The 19,366-nt window shown below is 38.5% G+C and overlaps 1 protein-coding gene across 15 annotated transcripts in view; it reads right to left on the reverse strand.

The window, feature by feature from the left end:
• Window positions 1-6,054: 6,054 nt before the first annotated feature.
• The window catches only part of KCNMA1 (potassium calcium-activated channel subfamily M alpha 1), a gene marked incomplete at its 3' end in the record, with an annotated part of 993,244 nt that continues 979,932 nt past the window's right edge, over window positions 6,055-19,366 (reverse strand). For 12 of the 15 annotated variants that reach the window (XM_082268091.1, XM_082268088.1, XM_082268089.1 and 9 more), the window contains 2 exons: window positions 16,051-16,070; window positions 6,055-7,217 (listed from right to left, as the gene is read on the reverse strand). In XM_082268091.1, the coding sequence (XP_082124217.1) occupies window positions 7,063-7,217; window positions 16,051-16,070 (175 nt within the window). The remainder of the gene's footprint in view (window positions 7,218-16,050; window positions 16,071-19,366) is intronic. The other 3 variants (XM_082268095.1, XM_082268102.1, XM_082268101.1) reach the window with 3 other exon arrangements.

Below are 19,366 nucleotides of genomic sequence, written 5' to 3' on the forward strand. Positions count from 1 at the left end.
GTACCCGGAAGTGATGTCATGACATCACTTCTGGGTTTTTGCATGGAGACCCGATCAGAGCTTTGATCAAGTCTTCGTCGGCTGTGCAGGCTGAATGCCTGGGTCTTCCGGTGGGACGGGAGACCCGAGTGAGCCGGGGAAGGCAGTGGGAGACATCCCCTTTGGCAGTGGGAGACATCCCGTTCCTTGTAATGACAGCCGAGTGGCTTCTCAGCCGCATTGGTTGTCATTACAAGACAGCCGATCGTCAGCTATGGACACCGGTACCGGGGCGATGCCTCTAGCTGCAGGCATCACTCTGGTACAAGCACTTTCCTGAACTATCGGCAATATTGGTCACCTTGGTGGCCGATTCCAATATATCGGGGAAAGTGCAGATTGGCTCTCGATATATCGGCTTTGCCGATAATCGGTCGATCCCCAATTCTAACTCCTTACCACTATATATGAAAAACCAAAAATGTATACAATTGCTTTAGACATGCTAAGATTTTTGCTGATGTAATCCTCAAAACCAATATACTCAGGTTGTTGGCTATTGGGATTAAAAACAAAAATCTTCAGATTTCTTCAAAATGAGGATTCTGTGGTTATCCTCACAACAATACAGGAGTATAGCCCCGTACACATGTACCGATCGTCGGCTGAACGATCGGCCATCTTTTGTCCAGGGCTGTCCTGTCCGCTGAAAAGTGCAAAAGACTGCACACGAATTTTGTCGGCCAACAACAGCCGACTGCAGAAGTGATGTCATGTGATGGTTAACTTTCCTTGTCTTTTTTCTTCTCTGAGCATGTCCAGTCTTGCAAATCTGCTGATTGTCGGCCGAAATCTGTACTGACTGACGCAAAATCGGCCGTTCTGTTGTCGGCCTACAAAAATTTTAATGCCTGCACGACAGATTCTGTTCGGCCGAAAATGCGCTGTCGGCTGTCGGAAGAATCATACTAACAAGCCTACAATCGGCCGCCGAATATTTGCGGCCGACAATCGGTACGTGTGTACGGGGCTTAAGTAACAGGTGATTTTACACAGTATCTCCAAATGGAATTTTCATAAAGCTTACACCTGTAAGGGAGGATACCGTTAAACCGTCAAAACATATGATCAACAAATGCATTCAGTTTTTCGACTAATGTGAGGAACATTGAAACTGTTCAATAAAAGGCCATAATCTAGAACCAAAATAAAGCCATTTTTTTTAATTTTTCTGATTACTGCCCAGTAGCTGCAGAAAAGCTGGGGCCTTAGTAAGAGACTTTATCCTATTTGAAGAACATTGTCCTACATTGTAGGGCACAAGCATACATTTTCCTAACAGCCCAATGGAATGGTTATACATTCATTTGTTTTTAAATTTAACCTATAAAGATACACATATAGGTGCTACTTTGTGCAGGGACAGGCAGAAAGCTGCCCTACTGTTATTTCCTGAGAGGGACCTGCACCTTCTATGGCAAGACCTAGACTTGTCCTAAAGCCAGAAACTTTCAAATTCTCCCATGTAGTGGGTCTGTGTCCGCATTGCTCATTTTGGTTGGGGGGTTGATTGCCTAGAAGAGATTTACTTACCTTATCCACCGTGCTGCTCCATCAATCCCTACAGCTTCTTCTCCAATGTGCCCCAGTGGTCTAAGATCCTGACATCATCAAGAATGATGTAGGGGCCATAGGCCTGCTTTGAACGTGATGAAGCCAAGAGACAGTTCACCGCCAGAGAATGGAGCAGCAGAGGATAAGGGAAGCCAATATTATTTTACTATCCCCTTGAATAAATGTCAGAGAATTTTCAAATTTGGGATTTAAACAATACCCTTATTCTCCAAAAATAATCCATACACATCCACTACTCATCATGAAATTGTTTCTTAATATCTTTTCTGCCTCCTAGTAACATACTGTGAGTTCCCAAACCTCCTCTTTTCCTCACATGCATTTGGAATAAGCTGTCCTTGTTAGTGGTGGGCATCTGCACTTCCATTACAAATCCTTTAGTCCCTAGTCCATCTCAGCAGCCAGAAAAAGAAGGTGGCTACATTAAGTGGGACCATAGAGAATAAATGTAGCCACTCTCTACAAATTACAATACAGCAGAAAAACAAATGGAATTTGGAGGAGGCAGAGAGCCGTAGAAAGGTACATTTTAGAGGAAAGAATACATACTTTTTTTTAAACACCAGAGGCTGCGGTCACATTAGGCGTAAAATAGCCAAGATCATCACTAAAGGCAATTTTTTTTTTTTTTTAAGTTTTGGATATAGTGGAGAGGGATTATAACCCCTGTCATTTTTTTTTTTATTGCTGTCTGTGCCCCGAATAGGGAGATTCACCCCTCTCTATTTGTCCTGTTTACCATGATCAGTGAAAGTAGAAGTAAATCCCACATTTTGGGTTGTCCCCTGAAAAGTAATAGAGGGAAATCTTCCAATGAGGACACTAGTTCTGGTGACCAGGGGGGCCCCCTAGGGCTGCTCTTAATTTGCAGCGAGTTCTTCTCACTTCCAGGAGGTAAAAGAAAATCTCTGCAATAGCACACAAAAGGCAAAAAAAAAAAAAAACTGCTAGGTTTTAACCCTCCCTTGATCTATCCCAAAAAACTTTTGACTATAGTTCTACTTAAATAAAAAAAAAAAAAAAAAGCTTTAAGCAGGATTTCAGGCCACTTACCAATGTAGTCCCAGTTCTCTTTGACACACACAACAAAAAAACATCTGAAAAACAGCACTTCCTTAATTAGAGAATACCATACCTGTGATACACTGAGGGCCATCAAGTATGAGAAGACATAGTCAAGGGTACTGTATTGGCGGTAAAAAACATTAGTGACCCCAATAGAAATGTATCTTTTTTTTTTTGTCAAGGTAATGCCCAATCATATAGTGCAGGCATCACTAAATGAGCACTGGATACTTATGAATATTCAGTGATTTGTTCCCAGTGAAATATATTTAGGGTATGCACATTCCCTTGAGTGAACACCTGTCTCAAATTAAATGTCTAAATGTTAGAGAGCTTAAAGAATAACTATCACATATATATTTTTTATGTCCCAGTCCCCTAGGTTATAAAATATATATAGTACTGTAAAGGCTGAGATCCAGTATGTGTTGGCATGTTCCAAGCTCCACCCAACAGTTAGCTTAACAAAAGAGGGTGTGCCAGTTTACCAGTAAACAACAAATGCGCTCTCACAGTGGTGCTGCTCACACATGCCAAGTCTGTTTACAAGCTGGGAGCAGTAGTGTCAAAATGAGGCTTTCATTAATGATACTATTTGTTATGTAAGCCTTGTGCTGCAGTCTGTGTACAATTAAAAGGGGGAGGGGCTTATTCTGAATTTGGCACTGGATCTCACGCTCTACAGCTTCTAGAAAGATGGAACAATTTGCTTTATTAACTTTTTACCACAGGGGATTGGAGCATTAGATGATTATAAAAGTGATAGTCCTTCAAATGTGATCTCCAGCTTTTAGTGAAATTTAAAGTTAATTTGGACCAAGCTGGTTCAAACAAACTATTTACTTTGCTAAGTCATGCAGCGACGCTCAGCACTGTATGAACTGTATGTAGCCTCAGCTACATACATTGCATAACGTTGTGTTCCAGTAGCAGGACGCAAATTTCCTTTCCAGCTCCCTGAATACTGAGTCAAGCTGAGCACCACGCCATTTGTATTCTCTGAATGCATACAAAGCTTTCTCTGATTGGCTGAGGTGAAGAGGCAGGCGCATGACATCACAATCTCTGTATCAGCCAATCAGAGCAAGGTTTGTATTCATTCAGAGATTACAAAGCTTCATATGAATGTCCGAACAGCATTTAGCCTGACTCAGTTTTGTTCTGGGAGTGGGAAGGGAAGTTCCTCTCTCACTGCAGCACTGTGTACTGAATGTAGCTGAGGGTTCATGCATGTCTTAGGCTTCATACCCACACAGCCTATTTTAACTGCTGACTGTAGGAAAACGCAGCAAAATCATGCCATGATTTTGCTGGGGTTTGCGTCTTCAGACTGCCAGCGCTCAAAACGTTCCCATCATGAACACTTTTCTTCCACGCTCAGAAGAGGGAGGTTGACGCTCCCCTAACCACAGCAGCTTCTAAATGCTGATAAAAGCCTATTTCTACATTGACACACAGGCTTTTATGGAGTTGAGTTTAGGAGCTTTGGAAAGAAAAAACCCACCAAAAGCTCCCAAACTCAAGTTTAGGAGATGTACATGAAGCCTAAAGCCTCATACACACGTACCGATCGGCCGTCTTTTGTCCAGGGCTGTCGTGTCTGTTGAAAACTGCAAAAGACTGCACACGAATTTTGTCGGCCAACAACAGCCGACTGCAGAAGTGATGTCATGTGATGGTTAACTTTCCTTGTCTTTTTTCTTTTCTGAGCATGCCCAGTCTTGCTAATCTGCTGTCTGTCGGCCGAAATCTGTACTGACTGGCGAACAATCGGCCGTTCTGGTGATGGCCAACAAAAATTTTAAAGTCTGCACGACAGATTCTGCTCGGCCGAAAATGTGCTGTCGGCTGTCGGAAGCATCATACTAACAAGCCTACAATCGGCCGATCGGTCGTCGGCCGAATATTTACGGCCGACAATCGGTACGTGTGTACGGGGCTTTAGTGACCAGCTTGGTCCAAACTAATTATTTAATCTTCATTAAAAGCCGGAGATCAGCTTTAAGGTCTGCAATGAATCATTGAAGATGCCATCAATCATCTCTGATTTAATGGCTAACTAAAGCACTGCTGAAATGGCTGGCATTCATATTATTGGTATCATTGAAATTTTATTTAGTGGTAAAATTAGAGCAATTGGATTATATCCAGTTGCACAAAGGAGCAACCCCAAGGACTGTTGGACCGGTGGTAAAGGACTCTTTGGCACTACAGGTTTTACAGAAGGCAATACCTTACCCTCATTAGTCAGTAAATCAAAACAAAATGTAAGAAGCTGTATTGAAGCAAATCTGTTTCAAGACTAAATTGATACTTCTTTTTTATAATACAGGAAATAAAGCAACGCGTTTTGTACCCAGCAAATACCATAATATGAAGTAAATGCTTTACTATCTGATCAGTGAATCATAGCTCCAGCTTCCCAGATGAAATGTTTTTATTTTTGAAATAAATTTTAAATCTATTGTAAAAGTAGTCAATTGAATGAAAACATTGTAGACACATCCTGCGCTTGTGGACACATTGACTCCAAGTTGTTGCAACTGAAAGAAAAGCATTAATGCCACCTATTATTGTGTAACATAGATTCCAGCCTATCTTCACAAGCATCAGACCACAGTTTTCACATGTGAGCACAACAGTGGGTTTAACCTGAAAATATGAAGTAGGAAAATGTTTTCTCAAGCAGTTACTGCTGGCTGTGATGCAGTGGGCCCAGTCCTCAAAGCAGCCCTAGGAATGGATATTTAATGAATAATACACTAATGTTGGTCCTATGTTTAGCAATATTCTTAATCTTTGAACAACTTACAGTCAAAATTGTTCAAACTGCACCAGAATAAATGTATGTCCCTAAAGGGGAACCTTTACAACATAGAATAACTATATATAAAACTAAAAAGCTTTAATGCAGCACAGTTATGTTACTGAGAGAAAGTACTTGTTTACTCTTAAAAGTCAATAAAATGTTGCATTTTCTTAATCCCTGCCAGGCTACTACCATCCTGAAAGCACTGGGATGTCCAATTATTCTACTTTGTGCGAGTTGGTTGGCATCTAATCGGTTTTAGGTGAACCACACTGAAGCATACCCATAGTCCGGGAAGTTCACAACATTGCTTCTATGCAGGGTATTATAAGATCACCCCCTAGAATGGTAATGATGATTTTACAAAGGTAATATTCCCTTTACAGTTTCATAATTTGCTTTTTTGCCAAACCTACAATGTTATGGATGAACGTGACAACATTTCTGGTTTATTTTTAAAGTGGGGTTCACGTTATTCTACTAAAACTTTAATAAGTACTGCTTTCTATGGGCTATTTTTTTTATTTCTAAAGGGCATTCCAGTGAGAACTGCATTATTCTTCTTTTTTTTTTTTTTTAAAGACAATATTATTCCGGATCACATCTAAAACTGGTAGAAAAAGTGGACCCACATGTCAGTATCCATTGCACCTGCCCTGACCCCATACATGGCCCTTGAAATGCATCTCATGTACATCACTCATTTATCTGATAATTGCTCAGCAAAATTTACTTTATCAAAATGGAAAATGTATATTTTAACCAATAAAGGATGAAGTTGCAATGAACTTACAATTGTGATCAGGTTATAAAAGAAATTATTGGTGGTGGTTTATAACTCAATAATATGACAAGTAAATAAATAAAAAAAAATCAAACAGCAAAGTAAACAAACAAAACTCTAGCCTGAGTTGTTGCATTTTTTTGGGACTGTGTTCTTAGGACGGTTAACAGGAACCATTGAAATCCTTCATTAATAATGCTTGTTGACGGTGAGACAAAAAAAAAAGTAGCAAAGTAATTTCAATCAAGATTATCCAGAGCCCATACAACTCTGTGGCAGAAGCATGGAATAGTTCAACAATGATATCCTTTATCTGATCTTCCAAGGCAAAAGTAACCTGCGTCGAATGTGTGATGTCCTAGGAAGCAGCTCACTTGGTCTTGTAGCAGGGAAAGTATTCAGCTGTACGCAAAGTATGTTTGACACAAGTCCTTTCATCACCTTCCCATACAAATGGCTGTTATTAATCCTTAATTTTTGGGCAAAGACTTGACAAAAAATATATTTATATATATTTTTCTTCTTTCTAATGAATAAAAATAATTTAAAACACTAGAGGCTATACATGACTATATAGATGCTGTTCATTTATAAATTAAATAATGTACACTTGCTTTTTCCAGTCACTGTATACCAGTTGGAAATACAAAACAAAGTCTTGCTTCTCATAGGCCTATTGAACGACGCCACTTTTATGCTTGCAGTTATTAGTTTGTTTTGCAAGTCTGGATAGGTCTTCAAGTTCTGTGATAGGTCTTTGTTGTTTTCTCCTAAAATGTTCAGTTTAGGATCAACATTCATCTTCGACCTCTCGGATTGGCGGTATCAAGCTGCTCGTCGATTTGTATTGATTAATCTGATTAGCCATATGTGTGCTCATTGGCTTAATCTGAATGTTTCTGGGATAAGCGTTTTCCATTTCATCTGTATACCATTTCTTTTCTGCTGTGGAGCAAAGGTTGAAGATAGGAAAGGGGGAACAGGATAGGAACAGATAACATGCATAGAATGCAAAAAAGATGTGACAAAATAAAAAAGAAAGCATCATTTAAAAAAAAAAAAAAAAAAAAAGATATGGTAAAATATAAAGAATTTTGGGATAGACGCAAGAAGGATTAGTAGCAGCAGGGGGTGTAGGCAGAAAAGAAATGGAAAAGTAGGTTTGAGGGAAAGACAAAATGGGAGAAAGGAAACAGGCATAGTTAGTGCTGGAAGCCAAATAATCCCAAACAATCATTAAAATGAGTGAAAAAAATAATAACGTGAGAAAGAAAGAACAGCAGTGATGGGAAACCAGTGCATAAAACTGCTTCCATGGCAATTTCACCAACATCCTAATTGTTCCTGAGCTACTTATTTGATGTACGGCTGGACTAATTATTTCATATTAAGCTATCAGTCTTGGACGTCTGGCTTCTGTTTATGACAATATGTTCCTGTTTACACCACTATGTAATTCACCGTCTCGATCCTCTCAGCTACAGTGAGCAGCAGTTTTATCTCTTGCTAGAGGGTGCGGTATATTGCTGCGGCTCAGTGGTTCTGAACTACTGTTTCTCTGTGCTAAGTGTTTCATTTGGCAATGTGATTTGACTTTTTTTTTGCATATTTATATTTATGCAAGTCATATTTATATTTATGCAAGTCGTAAAACAACAGCTAATTAGCTATATTTGTGTATTGTGGGCGCCTTCTCTTTGGAAGATCAAGGGTTAACTGTCTCTCTAATAAAACTGGAATATTTCAGTGTAATTCCTGTTCTTTTAAAGCTCCCAGATCTCTTAGAACACATCACAGGCTCTGAATTATGAATGAGGTTTTAAAGAGACGGATCTGGATGCGTCGTTTTAACAGTGGGTTGTATTAAAACCCCGAGATGTGTACACATCAAAATAATTTCAGCTCCATTTAAAAAGCCATTTAGTCGGTATGTGACACATAGTGGGACATATTTCATTCGGGAACAGCCAGTTGTGCCTCAAAGCAACCTTTCAGTGATAGCATGTTAAAAGCCTATCTCTGATCAGATGAACACATTTCATATATAATGTTTAGGATTATTATTTTTTAATACAGTTTTTATCTACTTTCACTCATCCACCCCCACCCACACCTTTGCTTATGCTGTCACTTCTGATCGTCATTTAGGATTTTGTTTCTTTTTAGCCTTTTTTTTTTTTCTTTTTATGTCTTACTCAGGTTCCATACAGTGGATGAGGTAAAAAAAAAAAAAAAAAGATTTATTGCTAACCAACTAAACTTTCAGTAGAATCTATTAAAACTAAATTTGCATTCCTCTTATCATTTTATTTGGAAAACGTGCCCTGCTTTACCTTTTATAAAGGAACTCATCCTCCTAACTTGGTTTATCAAAGCCCTGTTTTTCCCTCCTAACAAATGTCTTCCCAGGCCCATGGTTTACCGAGCAGGAAGGAACCCTGTGCCTGTACAATGAGACCCGTACACACTGATCCACTTGTGTAACCTAAAAGTGGGATATAAAAAAAAAAGGGGCTTCAATCTTCCCAGGCCCATGGTTTACAGAGCAGGAAGGAACCCCGTGCCTGTACAATGAGACCCATACACACTGATCCACTTATGTAACCTAAAAGGGGGATACTAGAATTAGGGGCTTAAATCAATCTGGAGACTTCCCACCTCCATTTCCAACACACACTCTTCTCAAACAAAAACAAGACTCCCATCCTGCATTTGTTAGAAGTGCTTACGATACTGTCATCCAACCATAAAAATTACCAAAATTCTAATAGGGATCCCTGTATTTTAAAGTTTTACTTCAAAGGGGTTCTATAACTGGAAGTTTCAGTTGCATAAAATCTGCATGTTTAGGGAATACTTTAATGTTACTACATAGAAAGATCCTGCGCAGACGTTCCTCATATTTCCACTGCTTACTTTTCTCCTAAGCTTTCTGGCCATACCTTGGCATATTTTTTGACCAGGTTTGTAGAAAAAATGAAATGTCTATGCATCCTCTAAACTACCACTATTGCGCACCTCAATTATAAGTAATATATGGCGATTGTGCAGTGCAGAAAAAAAAAATGAACAAGTTTAAGAATACCCATAACAAAATAACCCAAATGGTATTCCACAATGTGATCAACTCATCCACAAAGTATAAAATTAAAGAGGAAAATTCCTTGGTCCAAGCTCAATAGTACCAGTGCTCCTCCACTGTAACAAATAGACCAGAACTCATCCCATTAGATGAACCTCTAGATAAAAGTTCAAATAAACTTTAAGCAATTTATCCTCCTTCGCCTTCCACTTTGAAGAGCAAATCAATGACATTTTATTAACTTTGGTAAATGTATTGCCAAATATTATGAAAGTCTTCCTGTATTTTTGTTTTTTTCTGGTTCAATACATAAACATTTTGGCGGTTTATTCACGAGTCTAATGGGATGATCAGTGGATACATGATAAAATGGGGGAGAAATGGCTTTGGATTTTTTTTTTTTTTTTTAAGGCATTTGACCTTTAATCCAGAGGTCTAGCTAGTGAGGCGTGTTCAAGTAGAGTTCTCATTATTCAGCAGGAACACAAATTTTCTTTTTTAATTTTACTTTACGTGGATGTTATCACATTGAGAATTTTGTTATGCACCGTTTGGAAAATTTTGAGAATGTTAATTATATTTGTTTATTTTAAAATTATAATGTTGATTTACATCTTTATTACTTGAATCTTTGCTTACACTTTATAAAAATGTTAGTGTAGTTGCTTATGATTCACATTTCACACACAAATATGTATAAAATATATTTATAATGGTCAAAACATATACAGGGCTCCCTTTACCAACCTTACTTTAAAAATGCAAATTGATAAAATCACAATATATACTCTAACCTTACTTATAAAGTGCAAAATGGCATGTAAAATTACATAATGCAAAAAATGACATTAACTTTCAACATGTAATAATATTCTTAAATATCAAACCACATATGTATACAATGCAAAGTATATATTGGGGTGCATAACTGATTGTCTGTGTCAAATCCACATAAAAACTATTTGTGAAAGTATACAGATGACCAACTTTCAATAAAGTGCAGCCTCCAATATGTTATAAAAAATCTTCCATTTCTGTCTCCAAACTCCCACCTCCTGGCAAATTCCATCTGAGGACATTCCAACCCCTTTTAGGGATCAACTCACTGAATAATATTGACCACTTAAATTATTATGTAGGTCTACTGTGTTTATGGATCTTTCCATATAACACATAGAACTCGGTGTGTCCGGTTAGCTCTTTGTGTATGCCGCTCAGGCTCGACAAACGGGGGATGTACAAACGGGTGCTACAGTGTAGTGTAGTGTAGTGGCTCAAATTGAAACGGGGTTACCTAGGGAGGTGAAAGGAGTGGTAAGTTGCGCTTGGAAATTTCTTCTTTTTTTTTTTTAATAGGTGAATGGAGTGGCAACCTCAGACAAAACTCTGACCAGGCCACACCCCCAACTAATTTTTCTCTGCCCCCTGGAGCTTAGTCATAGGGATAGAGATCACACTTGTGTGGGGAGTATATAGGCATATTCGGTAGTCACTCAATTGATGTAGAGGGGTAGCAGGTGTATATGGTTACTCATGATATGTTAAAATAATAGATCAATGAGCATGATGAGAGCAAATATGCTGCACCCTATACAAATTAAAATTATAGGTGTAAGAAGAATAGGATACAGTTACTGCCGTAATTGTCAGTCTGTGTCGTGTATCACCTCCACAGACCGGGCAATTTACTCTTTCCATTTTTTGGACTACGAAGGTATGTTGTTTTGTTGTTCTGTTGGTGAAATAAGTTGAAATGTCTCGCTAAATTTGTGTTTTTTTTTTTTTTTGTTCTGGTAGCTGGTCCGTTATCCTGTCACTAAGGCATCTGGTGGTTCTTCCTATGTATTGGATATTACATGTGGTACAGGTGACTATGTAATTTAACATACTTAGTGTAACAGTTAACCAGTTGTTTGATGGTTGTAGAGAGGCTGTTTGAACATCAGGTTATAGTGTGGGAATCAACTAGATGGTCGCAGGTAGAACACCTGATAGCACCACATCTGAACAATCCAGTGGTGTTTAACCATGTGTGAATGGTTGGATTTGAGATGTACATGCTCGGGGAGATCATGTTGCCTATAGTCTGTGCTTTTCTGGCGGCATGTCTAATCCCACATTTTAAATTGGCCTTATAACTGTTGTCACTATGTAGAACAGGAAGGGGTCATGTAATATGGTTTTTTTATGTCCTGAAATTGTGAGCTGTAGTGAGTTGAGAACACTGGTTGATCCGATAGTCTATTGTCTTGTGGGGAACGGTCGACCAGATTTGTTCTATCCCACTCCTATGTTGGAAACTGACTTTTTTGACCAATGATCTGCAGTATCCTCTTTTCAGTCTCCTCAGTCTCTGTTCCAGTAGATGTGTTTCTTTGTCAGAATCAGTTAGGTATGAGCAATTTTGTCTAATCCATATAAGCTGACCTCAAGGTTCTGCTTTAATGGTGTGAGGAGCATGGCAGCTTGATGCATGCAAGAGGGAGTTCTTGGAGATGGTCTTGAGAGTCCAATATGACCAAAGCTCCTCCCTTGTCAAGAGTTTTTCATGACAATGCTAGTGTCATCTTGTAGGTTTTTCAAGAGTGTCTTCTCTGTGTGTGAGATTTTGTAGATGTTTTGGCATATCATTCATGGGCGTGGTAATTGACTTGGAGAGGGCTATTTGGTCATGTTCAACGGATTTTTGGAAAATGTCCATGACAGGACCCCTAGTGTTTCCGTCAGTAATCTTTGACTGGAAAGATTCAGAACAATGGGGGTATCAGAGTAGCTACTAGAGACAGGAGGGCAACATTTTTTGCTGCCACTTATTTTTTTCTTTTGTTTGAGTTGCTGCATCCCCCCTTTCCCTTTGGGGTCTCGAAAATTTGAGTTTTTTGAGGGGTGTGGGTCACTTTCATCAGAAAAAATGTCCTTGTGTTTTCTTTTCCTTTCTTGGAGACTGTCTGTGGAGGTTGAGGTAGATGGAACAGAGTTTTCACCCTCGGTGTCAGAGAAACTGACTCTTTTTGGTGTACTGGTGACGGCTGATAATAATCTTAAAATAGAGTGTTTTGACTCATTTATTTTTCTTCTTTTGAAGTGTGGATTATCAGTTGTCCATCTATATACACCATCCCTTCCTCATAGTCTCTCAAGAATTTGGATCCTTTGGTCTGTGTTATCTCATTTCCTAATGCATCCAAGGTGTTGGTAAGACACTCCTCTCTTGATTCAAAGTCTGGTAGATGGCAAAGCTTATCCAGATCTATCTGTGTAGAGTTTATTTCTGTTTTAAGAGTGTCTAAACGGGTTTCTTTATGTCCGACTAGTAATTTAATTAGACGTTTAGATGCGTCATCTAATATATTGTTCCATTTTGTCCTGAATTCTAAATCTTCCACTTCAAAAGAAGGACATTTCTTGATTCTTAAACCTCTGGGAATACTTTTCTCTATTCTAAACCTCTGGGAATACTTTTCTCTATTCTTTCAAAGAGGCTAAGTCCAACCATAGTTGGGTCTCTGCAGACATACGTTTTTCCAGCTTATGAAAATTAATTATTCATGGTTTCTTTATCATTAGGTTGTTCAGTGTCAAAAACTGACTTTCTCCTGCTAGTTCTATCCCTGAGTCTATGTTAGTGTCTATTAGAATTAGGTGGCGAGGAAGGAGACTGTGCTATGACTCTGGTCTAATCTTGGATTAAAAACCGACCTATCTGACAAAAGTAGATCTAGAAAGGGGAAAGAGTCAAAATAATATTGACGACACTGAGATGGGGCACTCTTCTTATTTCCATTTTCACAACTCCATCAAAATAAATGAATTGATTATATAGCACAAGAAGGGGAAAACGATTAGAGTGCTAACTATGTTTAACCTAAAATCTGCATTTTTGATACAAAACGGAACCCCCAACCATTATATATTTTCTGAAAGCCAAGACCTTGTAGAATAAATGGTGGCATTTGTTTGATGTATGTTTCAGAGCCCCTGCGTGGACATGATACTTCTTATAATTTGAGGAATACCCAAATTACCTCTATGTACCTCCACATTTATAGGGTTTATACTATAATGGTATAAATGTCTTTCTGTTGCAGTAAAGTTTGTTTTGGTACCAGAAAATGGTGGCATTTGAAATTTATTTTATATTGCACGATATTTGTATATCCTGGAGTTGGGAAAATGGGAATAAGAAGAAGATAAGAGGTCTTTGGGTTATATGGAAAGATCCATAGGTAGACCTTGATGTCTTAAGTGGCCAATAATATTTGGCGAGTTGATCCCCAAATGTCTTGACAACCACCACTAAAAAGAAAGCCGCTTTTGGTGAACACACTAGCCATCCATCCACAGCATAGCCAGGGTTTAGGTGAAAGTGCTAGCACAGCTCGTCGGCACATACACAATCAAAAGAAAACTGCAATTCACTGCAACACTTCACCTTTATTGATCCTTTATGCAAAAGACATCACAGACAGTGCAGGGTACAGTAATAGTTGACACGTTTGGTGCTGTGACTAGCGCTTACTCATAAACTAGACTATGAGTAAGCGCCAATCACAGCGCAAAATGCAGCAACTTTTTCTGTACCCTGCACTGTCTGTGATGACTTTTGCATGAAATATCAATAAAGGTGAAGTATTGCAGAAAATTCTGGATTTCTTTTCAGTATTGAAATGTCTTGAATGGGGATTGCCATAAAGTGGGAGATAGAAGACAGATATGGGGGATCCTTTCCAACATATTGAAAGCTGCACGTTATTGAAGATTGGTCACTTATATAATCTGTGTTAAGTGGATTTGACACAGAAAATCACTATATATACTCACACTGTGTACACATACGGTTTAAAATGTGTGGATTTATTTACATGTTGATTGTTAACATAATTTTTCTAGTACTAAACATTTGCACATTATTTTGCATGATTTTCCTCTTCTTGGGGCCCCAGTCAAGGCTCCTGACCCCTCCCTCCTGCCGAGTGCCCCATAGCAAGCAGCTTGCTATGGAGGTACCCGAGTAGGCACTCTCAAATGCCGCTGCTCTGTGTGTCCATTCATACATGGGGCGTGGCTCAGCCCCACTCTCTCCTCATTGGCTCACTCGTTGTGATGAATAGTAGCTCTAGGCAATGGCTCCAACTGCTAATTTACCCAATGAAGAGAGGAGACCTGGGAGAACCCCCTGCTCTTGTGCACATCGCTGGATCGGGATGGGGCTCAGGTAAGTATTAGGGGGGCTTCTGCACACAGAACTTATGCTGTAGCCTTCCAGCAGGAAAGGTGCTTAGACTAGAGACCTAATTTATTTTATATATACCGTATTTTCCGGTGCATAAGACGACTGGGCGTATAAGACGGCCCCCCTAATTTTCATCTACCGGTAATACTTATATTTAGGTTACCTTGGAGATATTATACTCGGAGTATAAGACGACCCCCCATTTTTGGGGGATTTTTTTGAGGTTCAAAAGTAGTCTTATACGCCAGAAAATACAGTATATAGAATGCATGAAGCTAAAAAAAACCTTGAGCCTTTACAATTACTTTAAGGATGACTGTACATTTTTTTTTTTTTTTTTTTTTTTTTTTTTACTGAATGACTGGAAAGGTGCTCAAAAGCAAATCAGAGCTTGGGGCTCAGAGCATCTCAAGCCTATAGAACCTTTCAGTACAGCAGTATTTTAACTGGATTTTGCATACAAGTTTGTGGGAATGCAAAACATGCTTGAAACCATTCAAATGCATTCAAAAGGTGGTCAACTGCACCTGTTAATTAATTCTAAATTATCTCAGAAGGGTTATAAACTGTTGACATCAACACAAGTCCCAAGCCTTGACACAGGCTCTTACTTTGGTGCTTTCAGTTTTGTTAAACAGAAAGCACCAAACAATGAAATGTATCTTTCAAAACCTAAGCAATATTCTGCACAGATATGCCACAGAAAATGGATTTAGCAACCCACAGAACTGAACATGTCAAGCCAAAGTCTACTACAAAGGTAGAAAATACATTTTCCTATTGTCTGTTTGACAATATTTTGAAAAACATATAAAACTAAATAACCGAACACAGGTAACAGATTCCTTCCTTGACTAGATATCATGCAGAGGTCTGGTAGGGCTCACATTTTTCTTCAAATAAACTCAGCCTAATTATTTCTTTGTCACATAGCGCCACCTGTATATTTTACACCACAGTGTAACTACAGAAACCAACACAGAAAACAAACACATGACAGTGAAAAAAGGAGGAAGGGCAAGGAAAGCTTTTGAAATGGGGACAACCAGTCAGGAAGGACAAGGGTACATGCGGAACAGCAAGCAAGCTGGCAATGAGGAGCCACATAAAGACAGTAGCGACAAAAACAGCCAATTTAAGTCAGAACTCCTGGTTAAAGCTGAAATCAAAGAACAAATTACACACTACACAATAAGAGAAACAGGAAAAAAACAAACAATGGAAACCCCTTGGCAGCTGGAACAGCTACGAGTGGCCAATACATTAATATCTACAAATTACTCTGTTAAATTGCTGTAGCATTCCAGCGGGAAAGGGGCTTAAACCAGAGACCTAATTTATGTTCTATATAATTATCCTCATATGTTGTCATTGTTCCACACAGGGTATCACAAGGACAGTTATAGAAGGAAGAGGAAGCCCACAGAAGCTTCTAGTGCATGCAGAACTGGGAGGATCCATACCTTGGCCCATTCTATTCGTCCTTGTTGCAATTTAGAGAGAGAAGTAATCTATGTGAGTCATTTCAGAGGCTTTGACACAAGTTTATTCCCTTTATCTAAGCTGACAGGTGGGTAGTTATATTACATTTTATTCATTCTATTTGGTCTATGTAGATCCTTCATTTTAGCTTTCTGCTCTCTCCAAAATCATGCCTCGAACTATCCGAATTTGCCAGATACCATATAGCAAATATGTGCAGTTGAGGGAATTGTTTGTATCATTACATTTTCAGTGGACTTCCCTTTACCCCAAAAGTCTACTCAGTATGTCATTATGAATCCTCTTTCTACAGTGGTACTAAAAAAAATGGCTACCGTAATTCATCAATTATACATCATTCATTTGAAAGCAGTATTAAACCCAAAAGCAAATATTTATGATATTGCAGTTTACCAATTCTTACATGTGATGGCTTTATTCATTTTCTTTTTAAGGATTTCTTTCTTCTAGTTTCAATTAGTAATCCTGCCAGTAAGTATGTTGTTTTTTTATAAGAGCAAGTTCTCCAGCAGAATATATCAGTTACAGAGATGAGACAAACCATTTAACAATATCAGGGCTGCTTACAATGATCAGCTTTTAGTTATTTATGTAAAGCCTTTACCCCAAAAGGAAAAAAAAAAACTGTTGCTAGTTCATCTAACACTACCCTCCCCCCAGGTTGAAAATGCTGCTGTCCAAAGTTGCCCTCTGTGCTCCTTCATCTATAGTGGGGGCCCTTTAATATGAGAAGTGTGTACTGGCAAGATCACCAGGTGAAAACCGAGGGGAAAAAACTGATGAAGCCACCACATCTAACGATTGGTAAGATGAAATATATTACATTTTTTGGTTTTAGGGTTATTACCACTTTAAGTAATTGTGCTCTGATATCATTAGCACGTGCCTGCTGCTCTCAAGCTAAAGCATATGCCAAATTTTTATATGTTCTGCAGAATGTATGATTATTTTTTATATATTACAAAACAAACAGTCCATACAAGGAAAATAATGCAAATGTCTTAATACCTTTTACCAAGTTTTTTTTTCATATTTGCCCTAGTTACTCACCTTTGCACTGCTTTCTGTTCATCTCTGGGAGAATGGCAAGCATGACGTGGCAGTCTCTTTTAGGTACAAGGTTGTTGCTAAAATATGGCATTTGATTATGCTACAGTATATACATGTTTATTATTATTACTTTTAACACTGAATTGCCACATATTAACTAGGTTACCTATGATAAAGTGGTTCTCTGCTCCATTCTCATGTAACCCACCAGATCATGTATTCTTTGCCTTGGATAAATTATACTATATTTCTGTATCAGTAATTATCACAGTCATTTCCACTGATCCTGAAAACTTTAATTTTTTTAGGTACTTTGACTGGAGGTGTCCTAAACCACATTTATGTGAGGAGCTTCACCGGTTTGATTTTCAAAATCACAGTCCCACAGCTGTTTAATGGGTTAGCTAATGTGACCATGACATGGTCTACATATCCAGAATATACTACATAGTTAGTCAGGTTGGAAAAAGACACAAGTCCATCTAGTTCAACCAACAGAAAAAAAAAAAAAGAAAACCTAGGAAAAAAAAAACCCACATATACAATCCTATACCCCCAGCTGATTAAGAGAAAGGCAAAAAAAAAAAAACAAACAAACAATAAAGCATGATCCAATTTGCCTAGCAGGGAACAAACTTATTTCCTAATCCCCCAGGAGGCAACTGGATATTCCAAAGATCATATATTCCTGGTGTCATTAACTATAAGTGTTAATATTCAGTTATATTTTTGCATTTAGGAATGCATCCAGCTATTTTTTAAAAACAATCTGCTGAGCAGACCAGAATTAGTTCTTGAGGGAGCCTATTCCACATTTTCACACCTCTTACTGTGAAGAAGCTTTTCCATTTTTGGAGGGCAAATCTCTTTTCCTTCAGACCTAAGAATTGTCTCTGTAATGACCTAAAAGTGATAACTTAAAATCACATTCACTATGTGGACCCCTTATGCATTTATACATGTTGATCATATCCCCCCTTAATCTCCTCTTATCAAGAGAGAATAAATTCAGTGTTCATGCCACCGTTCCATGGCTCTGAATCAGCTGGCCAATACAGAAGCTAGCTTAATAACAGAGATGAAAGAAATCAGTTTTCTACATCATGAAGAATGTTTGACCATTATAAATATTTGTGCATAACACACTGTAATGTATCTGAAATAAGCAGATAACATTTTGAAACAAACTGGGCAGCTTAGAATATCATTAATGATAAAAGTGTATTGGCGTTAATCGCCAACAGTACCTGCACAAATGGCAAAAAAATATAAACGTGTGGATCCTATCTACATAAATGTGTAGGACAAACCATAAAGTGCAATATATTGGTGTGAACCATATAAAGAGCTGCAGCTGAATCGTGAAACGTATGAATGGTATAAATACACTTTAAAAGGTGTACAGAGCCGTGCTCATCTAAAGTGCACAGTGTAATTAAAATTGTCAAACATTGTGAACCATTAACAAATATGGAAGTAAATATAAATATAAAGTGCATCAGCAATAAGTGAATGAATCCTAAATAAAGTCCCATACACCAACAGAGTTTAGTGCAGTCTCTAAAAGGATGATTCTTCCACATGTAATCAACTCTTCATTCCCTTCACCACATGGACACCCAATGTGTGCAAATGCTTGCCAGAAGGCACCAACCCCTTAGTTATAGGGGGGGTCAATGCAAGCAGAATGGTAATCAGAATCCAGAGTAGGTCTGAGCCCTTCTGAAGGATCCACCTTACAATCGCCAGTGTACAGATATGCTCCACACTCCTTAGCCAACCCACGCTCCTCAGTGGTATAAAATAAAGGAATGGCCAAAATGGTGAAGTACGCTCAAGCAATTTATTAAAAGTAAGGTAGATACACTTACATTTAGACAGGTAAAAACGGGCATTTCAGTCAAAGTCTGGGGATGACGAGTATCACTTCCACATCTCAAAGCGTCTCATCCTACTCTGGATTCTGATTACCATTCTGCTTGCATTGACCCCCTATAACTAAGGGGTCGGTGCCTTCTGGTAAGCATTTCCACACATTGGGTGTCCATGTGGTGAAGGGAATGAAGAGTTAATTACATGTGGAAGAATCATCCTTTTAGAGACTGCACTAAACTCTGTTGGTGTATGGGACTTTATTTAGGATTCATTCACTTATTGCTGATGCACTTTATATCTGTTTATGCACTTTAATCAATTAATTGTTGAAGCACTTTATATTTACATCCA

Source organism: Pelophylax lessonae (genome assembly GCF_965119305.1).
Source record: "Pelophylax lessonae genome assembly, chromosome: 9".
Lineage (NCBI taxonomy): Eukaryota > Metazoa > Chordata > Amphibia > Anura > Ranidae > Pelophylax > Pelophylax lessonae.